The sequence below is a fragment of the Ceratosolen solmsi genome, unplaced genomic scaffold (genome assembly GCF_000503995.2).
Source record: "Ceratosolen solmsi marchali unplaced genomic scaffold, CerSol_1.0 scaffold6, whole genome shotgun sequence".
Lineage (NCBI taxonomy): Eukaryota > Metazoa > Arthropoda > Insecta > Hymenoptera > Agaonidae > Ceratosolen > Ceratosolen solmsi.
Genome location: NW_011948414.1, coordinates 7,040,983 through 7,061,718, shown reverse-complemented (window position 1 = coordinate 7,061,718; position 20,736 = coordinate 7,040,983). Strand labels below are relative to the sequence as shown.

General features: G+C 33.6%; 1 protein-coding gene across 1 annotated transcript in view; it reads right to left on the bottom strand.

The window, feature by feature from the left end:
• The window catches only part of LOC105368388 (dipeptidase 1), a 36,316-nt gene that overhangs the window by 8,576 nt on the left and 7,004 nt on the right, over window positions 1–20,736 (bottom strand). Inside the window, exons 4-6 of the mRNA XM_011507397.1 lie at window positions 12,487–12,675; window positions 9,368–9,570; window positions 592–752 (exon numbers count right to left, since the gene is read on the bottom strand). Of these exons, the coding sequence (XP_011505699.1) occupies window positions 592–752; window positions 9,368–9,570; window positions 12,487–12,675 (553 nt within the window). The remainder of the gene's footprint in view (window positions 1–591; window positions 753–9,367; window positions 9,571–12,486; window positions 12,676–20,736) is intronic.

Sequence of the window (20,736 nt, the reverse complement as noted above, 5' to 3'; positions counted from 1 at the left end):
GGACGGAGAGTTCGCGCTACGTGTCCGTGAAAAGTTATTCATTGCCAACGCCGAATGGGCTTGGCCGATTAAACTCGAGGAGTATTAGGAGACCAACGGAGGATTAAGCCACTCGATTGAACATTCGCTTCTTGAACGGTGAAGATATCGCGAAGGGGATTACGACGCCGAGTAGTTTTTAACTTTTCAAATCCACAAAGTCTGCCTCCCGCTTTACACTACGCGATCTCCCAAGCTAATGCGTTCGGCTCTACCAGCACGAGCACATGCACACGGCATCGTCAAGTGCCTATTTGTTTGGGTACCCAACTGATGAGTAGCAAATTACCTTCCCCCCGCCACTAAGGATTAAGATGAGAGGAAGTCGCGTAGAGAGATTCGTATATGCGTTAAACAGAGTTAAATCTGTGCAGTGCTCCGCAGCTAGGAGGAGACATTTATTAGTGAAACATCTGAGAAAAGCCGACGCTGACGAGGGGGCGAAAAAAGTAAAGGGGCTCTTAATTAGCAAGACGCCGAGGACGAATCGATCCCGGGCTCGTATTCGCGGTCGCTGGCAGTCGCCTCCCGGCTTCTAGCATACATACGTACTTGTTAATGCCGTCGAAGTCGCCGCCCACGCCAACGTGGTCCACTCCAATTAAATTCCTAATGTGATAAATGTGTTGGGCGACGTCGGCAACAGTCGCCTGCTCGCCACACTTGACGAAGTAGTTGTAAAACGTGATCATTACCAGTCCACCGTTCGAAGCCTGTGGGCACACAACAATACGTCATTCTCCATTACTTTTTCACTTTTTCACAGCTAAAAGCAGCAGCAGCAGCAGCAGCAGCAGCAGCAGCAGCAGCAGCAGTCGATAATGGCTCTGGCTTGCGCGTGGTCTGGCTACTATACGACTTTATTGGGACCAAACGACACTTAAAGCGATCGCTCGCTCCAATATCTTAATAAAGCGCTTGAATGCATTATTTACCCGCGGTGCGTTACAATTTCTTTATCGTGAACGCTAGGCTGCGCAGTGCTGGCAAAAAGTCTCATCAATCTTACGTGGTACATATGTATATATATACGCTTGGCCCACATACTTATTCAAAAGTTTGCTGACTCGATTTACTAATAATCAGCGGGTCGAAAAATTTATAAATTTTCGAAGGGTTTAGAATCGTGATCGGAGAATTTACGGAGCCTCGAAGATCCGTAACGTAAAGGCGTGCGACGCGTCTACGATAATATCTTGACTTTATTAGTGAATTGTAGCTTCTAAGCATGGACTCTCTGTCGTGACCGAATTATCCAATATTATTACATTACGCGATTAATCAAATTTAAATGCGAAAACTTTTAAATAATTTACTTGGCAGTGATGAGATTCCACGAAGTCATTTAAAGCTTCCTGTGGATAAAACTATGATAAGCCATAGTTAATCATTATTATATTAAAGAATTCGTTCCTCTTCGGTATGGCGTGCCCAGTGAATATCGTAACACGTTCGATCAAAGTGGAATATGTCTTTTACAAAGTGAATTAATGGCCTCATTCATAATAATAATAGGTAATTTATATTTTAATATTTGAGAGTATATCGTCGTCGAGGGATTTTTGAATTTAAGCTCTTTCCGGCCCAACAATCTTAAAGCTTATAACGATATGATAAATAACGCTACAATAATTATACAATAATATAATAAATTAAGTTAATTACAATTTGATATATGTATGTATGTTTTTTTTTTCTTTTTTCTTTTTTTTTTCTTTTTTTTTCCAATAATTATTAAAAACATGCTTATCGTGTTTAATATAGTTAACATGAAAAATGTTTCTACAAATATAAATATAAATAAATGCGCGAGTACATAAATTAAATATCGATTGCCTATTTTCAATGGTTTATAAAATTGATGAAAAATATTTATAAACTCTTGTGCATTGTGAATAGAACTTATTTTCAATTTGTGCCGAAGATTTATGGCAAAGCTTATTTCCCGTATAAACTTATCCGGCCTATATATTATATTGGAATATTATATACCAAATGGAAAATATGTTGCTTTTCCAAACACACGCTTCAGACTACATTTATACGAACCCGCTAAGGTTAATAATAATAACGTAACCAACATTCGACCCTACAACTTTTAGGAGTTTTGTAAAATTATTTAATTATTCAATAACGGAATTCGGAATTCATTGCCGTAACTGAGCTACGCTAGAAGCAGGTCATATTGTTTCTATGTTGCCATACATTTTGCATAAGTTTTTGCGATGTCTCATTTGTATACCGAGAATGATTTACCCTAAAGTGATTCAGACACACACCTACTGTCAACTACATTTAATGTAACGATTAAACGAAGCAAAACAATCTTAATAAGCATTTGAAATTTTGAAATTTATGTTATTAGCATTGTTAATGGAAGTAATACCGAACTATTTATACACGATACAATTAATTAAGATAAGAACTATGCTATTCGTATTGGTCAGAATTTTTGAAAAATAAAAAAAGTCTTCGCTTAAAAACTAATTAGACGCTGCTCATTCTTATGCCATTAAATAGGAAATACGAGTGAAAAGTACGAACAAAACATCAACGTAACTACTCGTTAAAATTAAATAAAATTTATTATGATATCTTGGAATGATTTTTTTTTTCTTTTTTCTTTTTTTTTTTTAACGAATAATAAATACATTTCACATATTAAAATAAACTCGCTTTATTGTAAGTGAAATATATTATATTTATTTGATCATTTAATTGGTTCGTTTATTTCAACATTTATGGTAAATTATCGTTAAACTTAAAGACAAATCAAGCCGCTAAATTTACTAAATAATAATTGAAATAAGTAAAACATGAATATATTAAATATTTTCCTCAAATTCTATCAATTGCCCAATTTAAATTACCGATATAAATTAATAACTTTATTATTTTTTTATAATTTTCACATGACTATTTACTACAAAATCCATATTCGTGCACATTTTGTATTTTACTGCGCATGCGTTAGCATCTCTCTATCCTTTTATGTGCCTTTACGTCTCGTCGTTCACTTTACCCCGACACAACTTTGAACAGCACAATATTTTTATCTATTGGAGAATTAAAAATGTTAAATAAATGAAAATATTCGTTTTTAAAGATAATATAGAGTTGGCACTCAATTTAGACGAATTTATGGAGATTTTAAAGATAAAGAATATAAATAGTTAGAAATAATACACAAAATACAAACATGCACACTACTACAATATTATAAAATCAATAATAATATATATGTATTTTTATGTTTATCATACGTTATATTGTTCTATTTGTTTGCTTATTTTATAAATTTATCTTCTTCAATTGATTTCATTAAAGTTCTTATAACTTCTTAATAATAATAGTACGTACAATGAATAATAATTATTGAATAAATGTCTAAATCAGAGGCTTTAGTAAATTGTAAAACGATCGTTATGCCGCCTATCAGTTAAATCACTCGAAAATAAGTCGTTCGTCATTTCACCTTTATTAAAACATTGATAAGCACGATATAATAGTCACGTAATTTTATTATAAATATTTATAGGCGTATCGTAGTTGTCTTTATTAAGTATTTCCTTAATAGAAATTGCTAGAATCTTATCACTTAAGCTTAAACATATTAGAAATCAACGTAACCGTTGCCTTTATTATAAACATATCAATGATAATGAATTTAATTATAATGTTAATTGAAGAAAGTAAATTATACATAGGTCCAGAAGGAATTCAACTTTCAATTTCAAATTAGTCGCTAGATTCTAAAATCCACTTCATTTTCAGTTGTACAATAGATATATCCTCAGTTAAGGGTTATACAATGCGAAACACGCGCGTGTGGTCAAATCGATATGCTTTACGCAAATGCAAGAACTGCAAATACCGCCGACAAAGTCGTCTTGTATGCCATTCGATAATTTATCGATATGCACGCGTAAGGCTGACTCGACAAAATACCGAATAGCAACGAGTCCCAAGGCTCCGTTTCACCACGAGCTCAAATTCCTTGTCAAAGCCCTTTGCGAAGAAAATGGTCGCAAGCGAGTGTGCAACAGTTCATTATTCCTCAACGAAGTCTCGACGAGAAGAGAAGTAGTGTTGGGAGGGATGGGGAATGATTAGAAAATGTATCCGTTCATTGATTTTTTTTTTTTTATAAGATTTTGGATGACAAATTGTAAAAGATAAATCACTCAATTATATTATAGGATTACATTGCCGCGATTGGAGCTTACTATTGTTTCTCTCATTATCCAGCCTCCAGATATACGTAAACAAACTCGGATGGATTCGCAAATCGATACCCCAGCTATTTCATAGGATGTTCCAGTCGCGTTTTTACATTAGATATTTATTTCAAGGCATCGCTATTGGTCATTCTGCATTTCGATCAGATTAAAAAGCTTCGTGAACAATGGCCGAAAATTTGTTTATCCTCATATAGCATAAAATCTAATGTATTTATGTAAATTAAGCTCGTTTAAAATTGAATTTCACCTTTCCTTATTATAAGTTTTGTCGGATAAATTTGGGAAATGCCATTAAAATACGCAAAACTCGAATATTATTCAAGTAGTCGAGATTCTATATTAAATTCATTAAATTCGTATTTAAAGACTAATACATTATCATCTCATAAATGAAAATCGTGGAATTCTTTCATTTCGTTTTTCTGAAATAATCGAATATCTGCATCAATGCACATCTATAATTATTGCGATAATTGTACCAAACTTACTTTTAAAAGGTCATAAATTAAATTGAACGACATTTTTTTCATGATATATATCTATATATATGCGCGCGCGCACCCCCCCCCCCCCCCCCCCCCCCCCCTCTCCTCCCACATAGATATTAATTCCATTTTAATTGATTATATTTTTTGCACAATGTCGTATTTGTTTTTCATTCGTTATATTTATATAGAACTATAAATGTATTATTATTAATTATTGAAATGATGTTAAAAAGTTATTAAAATTCGTCCATTCAGATTCGCAAATAATATAACATTTACTTAATCATACTCTACGTGTAATTAAATTATTCATTTAATGTCAATGCAGTATACGTTAATCACAGAGAACGAGTAATAAAGAATATTCTTAATCTTATGAGAATATTTTAATAATTGCCTTTGCGTAAAAAATAAGTACATTGTAATACATATTATAAAATTATTGCTATTGCAAATAATTATTATATCAGTGTTGATGATTCATAATTTTTGTAGAAAAAAAAAAGGATGTAAACTTCGGTACTCGATAAATTTTAACTTCAAACGTCAATTGCTTCATAAAGAATGTTAATCTAGCGGTGAAAAGAATCTAGTCATGGTCAACTAAATGTTTATAAAATAAATTCTCATAGAATTATTTGTAAATTTAATTTTAACTAGCCGGAGGAACGATTAATACATTATTTTTGCAAATCTCAAAATCATCGCTACTCATTTGAATCCATTAGAAAGTTCAGTAAGGAAAGTCAGGGGCCATAATTTCTCGTAAGACAATGCGTTCATCCCAATCGAATCTCCTCGTCAAATGCCTCCCCGAAATATCCACTAATTTGGTTAAATGCCACTGTCAACGAGATTTCAACGCGCTTCGTACGTCCGCTCCGAAGCTCTAACGCGGCGATGGAAAATCCGGGAAATCCACTGCGCCCAAACTAAGACTAAGTGCCGCCGAAACGTTGCAATCAAACAAATGAAATCACGTACGGATACTCTAAAGTGCGCCTCGAAAGATCAACGGTGAATTTCAATCGATGAACTCGGCCGTGCGAGGGTCCGCCCGACCTCCGCCCCGTACCTCTGGTACCTCGTTATCCCCCGTAGGCAGATGGAGCGAAGGAAGAGCCTGGAAGTTCTCTGATTCGGCGGTAATTTTTCAGCCGCCGTATTATCCTGTCAGTCGCGTCCCGCGCCTAATGACGCACCAACCGTAGAACGGACTGATTGCACTTTTTATCCCGCGGGAGGGAATTCCAGTTCTCGGGGGTGTATGGGCGTGACGGTGGCTGTGACTGAGGAGGTGGAGAAGGGAGGGGGGGGGGAGAGGTTGATTCGCGCGGTCGCACAGAGGATGCGGGCTGAGGTGTATTGCATACATTCGCTTCTGCATTAACATGCAATCAATTTGGAGAAACTCGATGAGCTCGAGCAGCAGGACTTGAATAATGAATTCCCACGGGTGTGACTCTGGACAGGCCGATATTCCATTTTGCGTGGCGGGTCGCGAGCGTCCATCCCTCGTACAATCGGAAGTACAAGGATGAGAATGTGGAAGGGTGAGGGGACGAGTGCGAGGACAGAACGGGAACAATGAAAGTGAAAAGCGATGGTTTTTTAAGGAACCATTGGTGCGACGTCGCGGCATTAAACGGTCAATGAAATATTAGATGGGTTTTATTTAAGGTAACACTGACAAATAGGGAAATTGCTCGAAAGGCTCTTTAGCACATCGATCGTTTCTTTCGATATTTCTTTATTCTTCGGACATTACTATTCCTTGTTATCGCGCTTGACTCAATATGAATAGACAATGGCTTTCGAGACCGTAGAGTCCAGCGCAATTATTTATAATTAATGCCAGTTAATATTTATCATTCTCATTTGTAGCGCGTTTTAATTTATACAGCTCACTTTTATATAATTTAATAAAAGATCATAAATTTTTAATTTTAGTTGGTCGAGTATTGGCATAAAAACTTCATTTTAATTACCTCCGTAATAACGCCGATGACTAATGGCTGTGTGAGTGTATGTGCACGCGAGTATTGCAAGTATAATACATCATCCTTCCAACAATTTCCAACATTCCGTTAGAAATTTTAAAATTTTTTAGAAAATTCTTATCTCTAAAATAAATTCTACTATGCTACAAAAACAGCTATGATTTAAGTAAATTATTTTCAGAACAACCAATTAGTGTAACATTTTTTGCAGAAACACATACGAGAGCACGCGCCTATATAGTTATAATTATCTTGCAGAAAATTGCTACACATAAATAGCAAAGTTAAATTTCATGTGTTTAAAATTAAATACGAATGGCAGATTAAAAATTTAACGATAATTCATTAATATAAAATATTGTAATAACATATATATATATTAATTACTTTTGAAAATTAAATTTATGTTTATGAACCATATTAAATTTATATATGTGTGTGTGTGTGCGTGCGCGCGCGCGCGCGCGCGCGTTCGTGTCTATGTGCGTATGTATATATTTTTTTCTATATTTGTTCAATAATATTATAATAAGTTCTTGATTTGTGCTCAAATTTCATTCTCATTTAATAAATGACTCGTTACACGTTTTCTAAATTAAATCTTAATATTAAGGCAAAAACTTGCAATGCAAAAATAAAAATTTAATCACTTAAATCTTAAATAATTTCATAATTGAAGTTAACATTATGCGATATATTTTTCTTTTACTAAAAAATGAGAATGAAAAATACCCTTTTGTTCCATAAAATAGTTTTAGAATATATTTTTAAGCTCCTGTGTAAAATAACACCGGTAGATGACTTATCACAATGCTTCTAAATCAAATATTATTATTATTATCATTATTACTATTATTGTTGTTAATATTGTTATTATTGTTATGCTAAGGAAGTATCTTAAAATATTCAAATTTTAAATGATTTTCCAGTTCGATCCTCATTAGTACATTTTTAATTTATTATCCATTTTAAAATACATACGAAAAACAGTTCAACCAATAGAAAATAATTTTTAACCCAAAAATATAAATAAAAGCGTAAAATACATATTTTAACAAATAATTTAAAAAATCTAGAGTGATGTAGTCTTAATATGAAATTAAAAGCGATTCCATTATTACTGTTATTTAAATGCATAGTTTTTACATTTAGATTAATATATGCTGTCTTGTTTTATTTAATCAATTGGTGCAAATAATGAATTTATAATTTGCTTGCACCGAATAACCTAATAAAAATAAAATCAATAACAATAATGCCATTATAATAAGAATACAACCACGTAAATTGAATTGATGCTTAATAATTCAGGCTTCGTTAGTTGGAGTTCAAACTCGTTCACGGCTGATATCCTTATATTGAGATAAAACAAAAAAAAAAAAAAAGTAAAAAAAATTTAGGACTCTATAGCTCTACGAAAATGAAGTATATTAGGAAGAAAACGTACCATTAAACATTTAAGCTGAATTTAATATCGCGCAACTTATTCCGTGTTGATGAATGAAGTTTTTAATTTTTAATTTTTATTTTTGATAAGTTCACTAATAATGATGTCAAAAGCTTGTGTGCATATTTTCTTGCCGATGAAACAGAAAATTATTAACTAATACAATTTTCACTTGAGTACCTTGACCTATTTCGGTACAAAAAGTTGTTGAAGCAAATGTGTACGCGAGAGCGATGGCGCCTGTGTGTATGCAAAAGTTTATACACGTACATTAAGGTTTTCTTTTTCAATATTCGGAAACAAATTTTCCCCGACACTATGAAATGAAATTTTCTTAACGAGTTAAGTTCAATATTTTCTTTTAATATTAAACTAAATGAATGGAATAAAGGGATGCAAATGATGGAAATATATCATTTTTGTATGGAAATTTTATACAAAAATATCATGCTTTCTCTCTGAGTTATCTCTATGCTTTCAATCCACGTTGATCCACTCAAAGCATTCGACGTAATCGCTACAACTACACTGCATGAAAAATTGTATTCACTTTAAACTTTAACGTCTATTCGAATGCATATGTAAGTATTCGCCAGTTTAAACGAATATTTTCAGGCGCTTATTAATTATATCCTTAAGGGTGACTTAAAACACTACAAAATACAGATAACAAGGATTGGTAATTTTATAAAAAGAAAAAAAAAACGCCATTTAATGTTTCATTTAAACGTTTCTAAATTATATTCTCTTGCGCTTTATAAGCTAATTGCTACCTTACTTACAGCGACCGTTTTCTATAATTCTCTAGCGCTACTATCATTCCACCATTATTTCCCTCGACGTAATCGATATTTTCTCGCAGCGGCGACAACGCACAATAGCAATTGAAATCCATTTGAGCCGCGCTCGGAAAAACGATTCCTTTTGCACGACCGAGTCCAAGTCCACGTCGCATGCTCCCGTAATAACAGCGTGTCGCTAAGAGGAAGAGCTCCCACAGGCACCGCAGCCCAAGAATCCTATTAAAGCCCAGGTACAATCGTCCCGTGGGCGCGAGTTTCCATCCACAGGGCTTCCACATTCACGCCAATAATAATCATGACGATGCTAATAACAACGTCGGTGCTAATTATAATGGTGAAGTATACGCACCAGCTCTTTGAGTATGTCGTCGGGCACGTTCCTGGATGAGTTGCAGATGGCGAAGGCCGACGAGTGGGAAAATATGAGGGGAGCTTTGCTCGTCCTCAGGGCGTCCCTCATCGTCCTGCGCGCCGTGTGGCTCAGATCGATCAACATCCCCAGACGGTTCATCTCTCTTATCACGGCCTTGCCGAACGTCGTGAGACCGCCACCTGCGAACGACGACGGATTTCTTTTTCCCCCATTGCGGTCTTCGACTTGCCTCCTCCCTCGGGAACTTAAGATCTAGTCCCGCAAGATTGGCGACCGTCGATTTACCGCGGCAATTAGTTGACGAGATAAGGCCGAAGCCGAGGCCGCGTTTTGCTCGTCGAGGGGTAAATTGTCAGATGCCCACTTGGTGGTAGAATTAAAGTCTCACGGTACATGGTGGTGGGACGGGCTGAGTAGGGGAGGGGATTGGGAGGGGGGGGGGGGGGGGGGGGGGGGGGTGGGGGGGGGGGGGGTTGGGGGGGGGGTTGGGGGGGGGGGGGGGGAGACGGAGGGAGAATGAAGAGGTTGTACGAGAGAAGAAGTTTGGACGAAGAGGGAGGAAAAGGGGTGAGGCGGATTTCCGAAAAATTTACAAAAACACTTGGCCAGAGTTTGGTAAGTTGGTAAAGTGGTGAAACTGAAAATTTCTTAGTTATTAAGCCAAGCGACGTTCTTCAACGTTTTTAAATGTCTTTAATGAGATTTTAATAGTGAAAAATATTCTGAATTATATCTCCGCCCTCGGCTTCTTAATCAAATGCTTTGTAAATTCTTCCAATGTTTCTAAAGATTTACAAAGAATACGACAATCGCAACTTTTCATTGTTTGGAATATCGAAAGTTATATAAATTGTGCGTTTACGGGGTTTTGTCGATTAGTCGAATAAATAATATTTTCAATCGTCTCTATATTTTTCTACTTTTCTTTTACCCTAAAAGCAACACGACTAAAAGCAATATGACATGAGTGGGAAATAGTTTTATTTCAATCGTAAACATCAAATGAGAGTAAAAATACTATATATATTGAATAATCGATTATTAGGGAAGTATATTTAGACTATCATAAGTAGTATTTTAGTATTTTAAAATCAAACATAAACTTTAGTTCATATATATTCTCGATAGTATTTTATTTACAATACTTGCATTCACTTCTCATTTCACAAAATTACATAGAGGCTTGACAAATGATTATCCGTTGTTTTTTGTTTCTTCTATAATCTCCGATGTCGATACGAAAGCTTAGTTGGTAATTTAAAAGCAAAGCTCGAGAAAAATGTATTTACCGCTCATCTTTAACTTAAACATAAATTTCTAAGCGATGAATTCCGAAGAATTTTCTCCAATTTGCTACAATTCAAAATTTGCAAATGTAATCTAATGAAAATGAACATTCATCTGTAATAATAATTGGCACCTGGCCGGCAGCCCCAGCCGCATACCCAACGAAATCGCTCTTCCATAATTTACGTTCTAATACACCTTACTGCAAGCAAGTATCCGCAAACACGACATAGAACAAGGGTAAGCATGGCTAAAGGATGCGGGAAATCCTGGCTAATCTCGGACCATTTAAACGTGAACGCAGAGATGTTAAACCGCGCGACTTCTACTGCGGAACGCAAGAATGTATTTCAAGCAACGAGTAGCCCAATAACATGTCATTAGCTTGAAATGTAAAATGCCTCACTGATAAGTCACGTCCAAATCGTCTTCTTACCTTAAACCTCATTACATCACGATCTTTTCCGTCTCCGCGTCGGCTTAATTTTAATTCCGTTAGCTCCGTTGTCGCTTTGTCGGCGTACGCGAAACGTAAACATGATAATACACGATCATTGGAAATACTCAATCGGCGATCAGTCGAGCCAGTTGGCTGTTTTTGACAAATGGCACTTGAAAGTGCTTGACAGAACCGATTCTATTATAGTTCAATTAGGCAATAACGAAAGCTGCCGCCTATAAAATAATTGGAAGGCTAATTTGCGAGCACTTGTATCCTTGCTTAACGCTTACGCACGTCGAGCATTGTAGTGCCGAGTGATATTTTTCCTTTATTTATAAAACTTTGACGAGATTGCGCTTGTAAAAAGCCTGTGTATACGAGTACCCACGCCCGCATATAGGAGGAAGAAGAGAGAGAGAGAGAGAGACAGAGAGTGCGCGTGCGTGAGTGAGCGAGAGAGCGAGTGAGAGGGACAGAGTGACGGGGAGAGAGGAGCGTGCGGAGCCATTCGGTCATTCGCGATTCGAAGGCGCACGTGCACGCGCGACTAAAATACGCGATTAAAAGAATACATTTCAAAATAAATAAATCATCGTCGACTATTTCAAGGGCTCGTAGGGGAATAAAAACAAAAACAAAAAACAAAAAACAAAAAACAAAAAAAACAAAAAAAGAACAAAAAAAAAAAGAAAAAAAAAAAGAATTAAACAGAAAAAAAGAATGGCAAAGCGAGGCAAACAAATTCGCGCGAATAATCTCCTTTTTTCATTCGGATGCGCTTATCGTACATCTGATATGAAAACAAACAAAAACAAAGCCGAATTAATACACGCGTGCGTAGACCCGGGGAATACCTAATACCATGGTATAGTAGATTGTAGTGTCGTGAAATATTAGGACTTTGAGGATTTTCATGGGTCTGGAAATACGCTTTACGTCATCTTAGTTCGTTTGCCTTTTGCAATCTCACGCGGCTCTCATCCCCTCTACCCCCATAGTCGCGTTATTAATTGAATATTAATAGCCGATCTTGAATAATGGAGCTTTATTAGTCCTTGGAAATGGAGTTTTAACTGTTTCGTCCAACCTTTCCTCCCGAAGATAAATTATTCTGCCTCGCTGTGTCGCACGCGAAGGCGGCACGCTTATTATTCTTGCGGGAGCTCGGCATTAATTAAACAATCATAACAAGCAAATGTGAGCGAGCAGCGCGAGTTCGGGGAGACATCCGATCCCCGAATCTCGTCTAATTAAGCGACAACCTCGGTGAAAGGGTGGATGGTGTTGAGGGGGGGGGGGGGGGGGGGTGGGGGGGGCAGAGCAAGGGTAAGAACGGCCGGAATAATAGGGAACTCGTTAACCCTACCTTGCTCGTCGTTCTGCTCGACGTTGGAGCTCTTTGCCCAGGGTGTGTTGCAGGTGTGAGTGAGCGTGAGGTAACGCACGCCCAGCTGGTAGAGGGTCCGGAGTACAGCGAGGCTGCTCCCAAGACTGTGACCACCCTCGACGCCGATCAGCGAGGCTATTCTGCCCCGGTTATGGGCCTCCAGGATCTCTGCGAACAGTGTATACGCGACTTTATTTTTTATTAGCCAATCTTCTATCGCTAGTCTTTTCCCAGGTCGACAGGAATGGCGCGATCTCCCTCCAGCTACATCTGGGTTAATTGATTGCGGGTCTTGCGGTCGCTGGAAATTCACTTTTATGGAGCCGCGGTGCAAAAGTGTATCGCCGATTTTGTCGCTGAAGTCATTTCCAATGGGGTATTTAACGCTTAGCTTTGCTTCCCGCAATTTCCGCTAAGTCTCAATACACGAGGAACAAAAAGATGCGCTTTATTGGATGTGTAGATTTAATTACGCAACGTTACTTCCAATCCACTGTGTCGCATTAAATGGATGGCAATCAATTCTTGTTGGGCAATTTTTAGCAACGAAAAATACAAACCTACGCAAACGAAAATAAAACATAGAGCATGAGGAGGATGAATAATATTATGTACAATATTATTCCAAGACTTAATTCCTTATGCTTTTGATATTTCACTTAGTTAATGTGTAAGGAATAAATACATTTTCATTCGAGATACGTACATTATCGATAGAATTTAAATTAATGAAGTTATTAAACGAACTGGCGATTTGTTTTGTTGGAAAAAAAAGCAGAAAAATTGAGCCATCCATTAGTAAATACATTCGTTATGTCTTGTGTATTTTTTCCATTCCATACAAATACTTATTGTCGACTTTTATTTTCCGGAAAAAATAATAGAAACGCTATTTATTGATGAAAAGTAACAAGATGTACCACCAACGCTTTTACCATGATTATACTTGCATCGTTGCATTATTATTGAGTTTCCCGTTTGTTTTTCAATGTTCTCCAGCAGTTTTTAAACAAGCTTGCAATAAAGAACACAAAGCTATTTAATTAATTAGTAGTATTGTGTTTTATTACCACATAATAATAGCCATTTTATAATATTTGTCGCTATTTGATAACATACACACACGCGCGCGCGCGCACACATATAGCAAAACGGGCGTTGCCTTTATTATCTTAGATTTAATCTTGTGTCGTTTTAACATAAAAATTAATTTAAATGGGTAAAAAAAGGTTTACAATATTAAGTTTGAAGGCTAAAAAGAATAATAAAGAATTTTATTCTAGGAAACATGTCATTTCATCGAAAGGAATAACTTTAAATTTAAATTTTAAAATGAAAAATTTTCCCCTTTGTATATATTAAATTATCAACTATCGGCAGATAACATTAACATGAAGTTAATAGTATTTCAAAACGAAGTAAATAATATTTCAATTTTTTTTTTTGTCCTTTGCTCCAGTAGAAGTTAACGTTGTATTAGATATAAAAATATAACTATAGACATAATAAGATTATGTATAGGAATATAATTACGATATAAAATCATCAAGATGTAGGTATAATTCAAACGTAATAATAGGAAGAAAGAAGAACTTTGCATTATTTACCCGATGCGCATAAAAGTTGAATGAATGTAGCATTAGTAGATTTTATCATATATTCCACATTTTTTGTATTAAAAATGCCTCCTGATGGCTGACTTTTGCCCATGAGTTTTCGAGGATTATTCTGCGCGAAAAATAACTTTCTTTTAAAAGAGTAACTTTTACGAAAAAGAAGAATAAAAAAATCAATAAACTTTGAAACACTTACTTGCATATAATAATGTAGGAAAAAATAATATATATATATATTAAATATGGGAGTACCATTCGTCAGTAAATTACAAAGAATATCTTAATTCTACATTTATTATTACAATAATGTTTATAAAAGCAAATTAGAGTTCTGTTGCTCCTTATGATTTAAATGAACCGCTTAACGATTGTGCTCGTACAGTTCATTTTTCCCATGACTACAGTCATCGATGATTTACAATTTTCTACGAACAAAGTGTTTGTCATCGGCGAACTAAACGAATTAAACTAAATTTCTGAAAAATCTGATTATCATTTGATGTACATTTAAATGGAGATTTTGAAAGGTTTCGCGTACAAGCTATTCAAAGTTTATCTGAATGAAAAATTCTGACCAACGTTCGCTACTCTACAGATTTGTCTATTTATGATACATGCCAAGATTCATCACATTTTAAATTTTTATGTGGAATATAAATAGCGTCGCTTTTATCTTATTTGAAGTTAAAAAGGTCAATATTTTTTATCATACTTTGAAAACTTTAAATTGGGTCAATTTTTATTATGAAATATAACTCATAAATACGGAGAAATTTGAAATCACAGTATAAACTCTTTAAGACCAAAAGCTTGCTATTATTTCGTTTTTCATTAATATATGATTTTAAGCTGGAAAATCCGTAAAAAGAAAAACCTTTACATGCAAAACATGAATAAAATATTGCATATTTAAATGAGAATAATCAATATTAATATATATATATATATATATATATATATATTTATGTATGTATTTATAATTTATTCTTTTATTTATTCATTTAAAAAATATATACCATCCTGACAATTAGATAAAACAATGCTGGAATAAATGTATAGAATTGATTTTTCAATTAATTCTTTATGTTAATATTTTAATAAGAACTGTTTAATGGATACATTAACTACGATTTATATACGATCAATATTTAGTGTATCCACTTGAGGTTATTTATAATCGCTAAATCAAATGGTGAAAAGGAAATGAAGACGTTAAAAAGATTAAAAACTACAAATTAAATGCTAAATGTCGGAGAATACACGGAGCTGCAATTTCTTTCAAATGATTAATACAACTAAACATTACTGGATATATAACAAAACCAAACAATAACTTTTTTAAGCTGAAAAAACTTGGTGCTTGCAGTTTAATGAAATAAGATGAATAAAGTATGGAAGATAAAATTGCACAACGCAAATGGAAAATTGTTTTAAAATGACTGCTCTTTTATTTGCAATTATTGAATGTTCTCTTCTTCTGAAAATTTAAAAAAAAAATGCTTTCGAAATTATAAAGAGCCAAATGAATAATCATTTAATTCTCTGTAAAAATTTGAATAATTATTTGCACATCAATGCATCTTATGACAATTTATTATTTATAAAAGAATTTAATGCGATTTTATGATTTTTTACGCATGTCTATTTACAATATATATGTGTATTATTATTATTTGTTTAAATGACATACATAAATATAACTTAAGTCACATATTGATAAATAATTTTCTCGATATTGAACGATGTACTGTCCAGTTAAAAAAAAAATCTCTCCTATAATTAACAATTGACATTTGATTAAGCACAAGGAAGAAGGTCTAGTGAAAAAAAAATCAAAAATCAGAAAATACAACGATAAATTGACAATGAATGTATGTAGAGCAATGAATTAAAACGCGTATGCCAATCTTAACGATAAAGCCTGTTTTAAATAATTGTTCCTTTTTCATAAAAAAAAAAAAAAAAAAAAAAAAAAAAACCCAAAAAAAAAAAAAAAAACCCAAAAAAAAAAAAAACAAAATTAACAAAAACCTCGGAGAGAAATATAGAAGATAAGAGTTTATCGATGCGTATGAGAGAAAATGTTTCGCTTCTACTTCTCGCCTCGTTAACAAAGACTTACGGTTTTTACGGTTTTGCGAGTCACCCTCTCCCCCCCCCCCAACTCCCGGTTCATCGTCATTTACTTACGCGCGTAATCGCTCAATGTTTCATCTAATAACTTGGCAGCCCAATAGCCGAGGCCCAATTCCTCGCCCAAAGACTCGCTATAAAGTATTTGCAACGGAGCTGGCAGTATATTCCCGTTTGATGACGAGCAGCTCACTTTTGCCGATTAGCAGTGTTGCGATGGCACCGGCCACCTCCATCCTTATTTATTATTGTGCCTAGTAATGATCATCGACGCTGGAAAAGCCCAATTGCTCTCGTTTTTACGAGGTCACCATGGCCGAGAAGGTGGCAATTAGTGGCGCGTGCGTATCGCCGTCGATATTAATTATCTGTTATGTACTAAGATGGCTTGTGCACCATAAACCGTCGACGACGAGAATGGAAAAGCTCGTAGCGCGTTGCAGCCTCAGACTTTTTATTTATTAGTTCCCGCCAAAGCTGTAAAGGCGTCTCCACTCTTTTAAGACACGTACGTAAACACGTCTCCTGACTCATAAAGAATTTATTTCAATTCGCTTATCTAAATAATGATACTTTTCTCCCTTTTATATTCATTTTCGTAATATTACGCTTATAAAGATAAATTTTAAATTGATAGGTTTATAAAATAAAGTGGCTGAATAATCTTTGAGCTATATGTATAATTTTTATACGTGATGTGCGTAAAACAATCGAACATGCATTTCGTAATTTTTCAAGCTCGATCGACATTTTTTTCACGCATACTATGTTGAACCCAAATCCTTGGGAGAATTTCCTATTATAATAAATTTCTATAATATATTTAACATTCTCTTTTACCCTCTTCATTACTGGCAATTTATTTTTTATTCAAAATTATACCTCGCAATTCCTGTACATTGCGCATACATTAGTTTTAATTTTTCAATTATCGAATTTTATTTACTCACGGATTCGTTAACATTAAAAACTTGTTACCGAGTTATTAAGTACTTATAAAGCGCATTATACGCTTGTTACGGATGGGAATTCATGCATTACAGAAATTAGTAATACGACTAGATTCGTAAGCACGTGAATTATGTAAAAGAAAAGTAGTAAACACTTTAGGATTTTTGGAAGTCACGTATTAAACGATGTTTGGCCAATTGTAATTTCTAAATTTCCCAAATAATGTTTCCCATTGTTATTTTGTATTACTTTATCCTTTTTTTTTTTTTTTTTTTTTTTTTTTTTACCAGCTTCATTGCATAAGAAAATTTATGCATAAAGGCAGAATTATTATATATATAATTGAGCATTTATAATAGTAGACAAGTCTATCACATACGAAAAATAGGAAAATCATACTTTAATCCATTGTTCAAAACACATTAATGATAATTATTATAAGGCAGATAAATTATACTGTTCTACAAATATGTGATTATAAATAAATCGCTGTGTAAATACTCTCGTCCAAACAATAAATAAACAATAAATAAATAAACATAATCGATAGACCGAATGCGTAACTTATCTTTTGTTTTTCCAATAGTTTCACCAATAGTTTCCGTTTTTTCGAAAACACATATATACATACCTACAATCTATTTAACAATTTGAATATAAAAATTTTAATTTGTGCACTCATACTTTGCCTATTCATTAAAATAAAATGCTTGAATACTTCGATTGTTTCATCAATATACTAGATGGTGTTTTTCATTATTAACGAAATTCTTAAAAAATAATTTAAAATTTTTAGTTAGCTTCATAGAATTTGCTTCGTTTGATATTACACAAAATGAAATTGTAAATATAAAATTTGATGCAACATAATTAAGGACCAAAATATTGCAAATCGCTTACAAATTGCTATTTAATTTTCAAAATTTTACTAGACATATCCCAATTTACATAAAATTTTTAATTAAAAAAAAAAAAACATTTTCTTATTTAATGTTTTACATATAAGCGGTCATTTACTCGAAACTATTCTTTATTTGGTATTAAAAGAACAACAGGGCAATCCAAAATCTTTTATAATGCGTCTCTAGCGATCATAAAACAAAATTCACATTTATGGTTTTAGAAAATGATTTTTCAAGAGATTTTCCTACCTTGTTTCGTCTTATCAGAAAATGATGATCTATAGAAGTACCTCATAGAAGATGAAAAATAAGAAAAAAAAAAGAAAAAAGGTAAAAGAAATTTATTTGAAACAATTTAAAATTTTACACGAGCATTCTCGTGCTAAATCATATACGGCCTGTTTACAGCCTCTTTCAAATGCTTTTTTTTTAAGCTTTTTTTTTTTAATGAGCATACGAAAATCGATGTCTTGCGGGATTTTTTTCGTCTACAAAAATTTCGGTACAGGGCTTCTAGCGATTTAAATCTAAGCTTTTATCTATGTTAACGAATTCTACGACATTTTGAATACCAATGTGTGTTATACGTAAATATAGATAAATGTAAATTGACAATCCCATTTAAAAACAAACGAAGCCTACTATATTATAAAAAACGAAAGAAAAAGGAAAGGAATGTTTTTCATAGCATCATGTTAAAAGATCCGCATTAAGAAGAAATGCTCGGTGAAAATTGTGGCTTGGCTTTTACATTCGACTTCGTGTATCAATCGAGATCGCACGGAGATTAGATGAAAATAATAATAACCAAGATAAGAAGAATGAAAATACGTTTTACTACGACTTTTGGACGACCTTCGGTTCTTTAGGGTATCATTCTCGCAAGGAATTAAAGATCTCGATTATACAAAGGGATTACGTTAGCGAAAGGCGTTTTACTTTCTTCGAGATTGCCGACGACTGTGAATAAATCCTTCTGAACTCGAAAATCGACGCGATAACTCTTGAAGGCGATGCCGCTGTTGGAAAGCACTTTATACATATATATATTTCTGGAATCTCTTCGTGACTGGAATTTGCATAGACTTTTTCGAAATAAATGACGATCGAAGTTATGGATTATTCCCATCAGTCGAAAAGTTTGTCCCTTAATCCTACATGTCAAATGCTTTTATCATTACGCATAAATACCAATTATACTGGACAAATGTATGTATTTATTTTATTTTCTAATCTTCAAATTATATGTTATAAATTTGCGTGTGTTGCGTGTGAAAACCATTATTAACATTAATATTATGCAGACGTGTTTTCCGAAAGTTAATTGCTTTATCGTTTGGAACATCATAGAGTATTACTCGCTGCGATAATCCTATTCGATGATGCACGTAGACTTTATATTTTCACGTAACAGCATTCCATATATATCGCAATGTGTATTTATTTAAAAGAATTTATACTTTACTTATGCTTGCGCTATGAATACAAAATAATGAAAAATAGGATGATTCCCTGGCAGTGAAATATTTAATCCTTAAAGAAAGCTATATGTCTGTGTCGTGTTATAAAATGGCCGCCAATATAAATAAATACAATAAATACAGTGATTGCTCATAAATTCTAAAGTTACTTATCTAAATTTGAAAATACACGAATATGAATGTAATATAATAGGAAAAAATATTTTTGTAAATACAAGCCCCTTGCGATAAATACTTGAAAAGTATTTATTCTTTGCATTCTTTGCATTAAAATAATCCTTATAATTTTCGAGTGTAATCTTTGATTTGTAGCATTAATTTAATCTACAACAATAACATTGATAAATTCATAATTTTAACTTCATTATTATTATTCCAAATTAACATGTAATTTCATTATACCAACATGTTTATATATTTGACTCTTAGATACAAATATTTTTTCCAGAACTATTACGTCGAAATATTTTTGTTTAGCCATACAATATTCATGTCCATATTTTAAATAAACATTATTACTAAATACAATATTTGACAATCAAGAATTTAATTACCATATATATTTTAAAATAAAACGACTGATGATAAAGTAATATTGGCAAGTTTAAACTTATATATTGCATTAAAATTATGATAATTATTATCGAAATTTATAGTAGATTATTGTTGTTTTTGTTGTTGTTGTTGTTGTTCTTGTTGTTCTTGTTGTTCTTGTTATTATTATTATTATTATTATTATTATTATTATTATTATTATTATTATTATTATTATTAATATTATCAGCACTATTGTAGAAGATTTCTAGCGTATTTGCAGAGACACTCAAATTCAATTCCCGTACAAAGCATATTTTTAGAACATTTTTGAATTTTTAGATTAAAAATTTTTAAGACTTTGCCTGCCCAGGAAAATTTCCAATAAGCATATAAAGATAAGGAGACCAAAAGTTATCCTCATCTTTACGTAGGAGACTTCATTATAAATGTGGTACATATTCTTGGTTGTATTTTCCAGAAGAATTGGACGATCTACATTATGCTAATTCGTAACATTAATTTGAGATTATCATGCGAATGCCCCAATACCATATTGCTACTCTTTACCAGTCAATAATGGCCTACAGTATCTTAGGGGGGGGGGGGGGG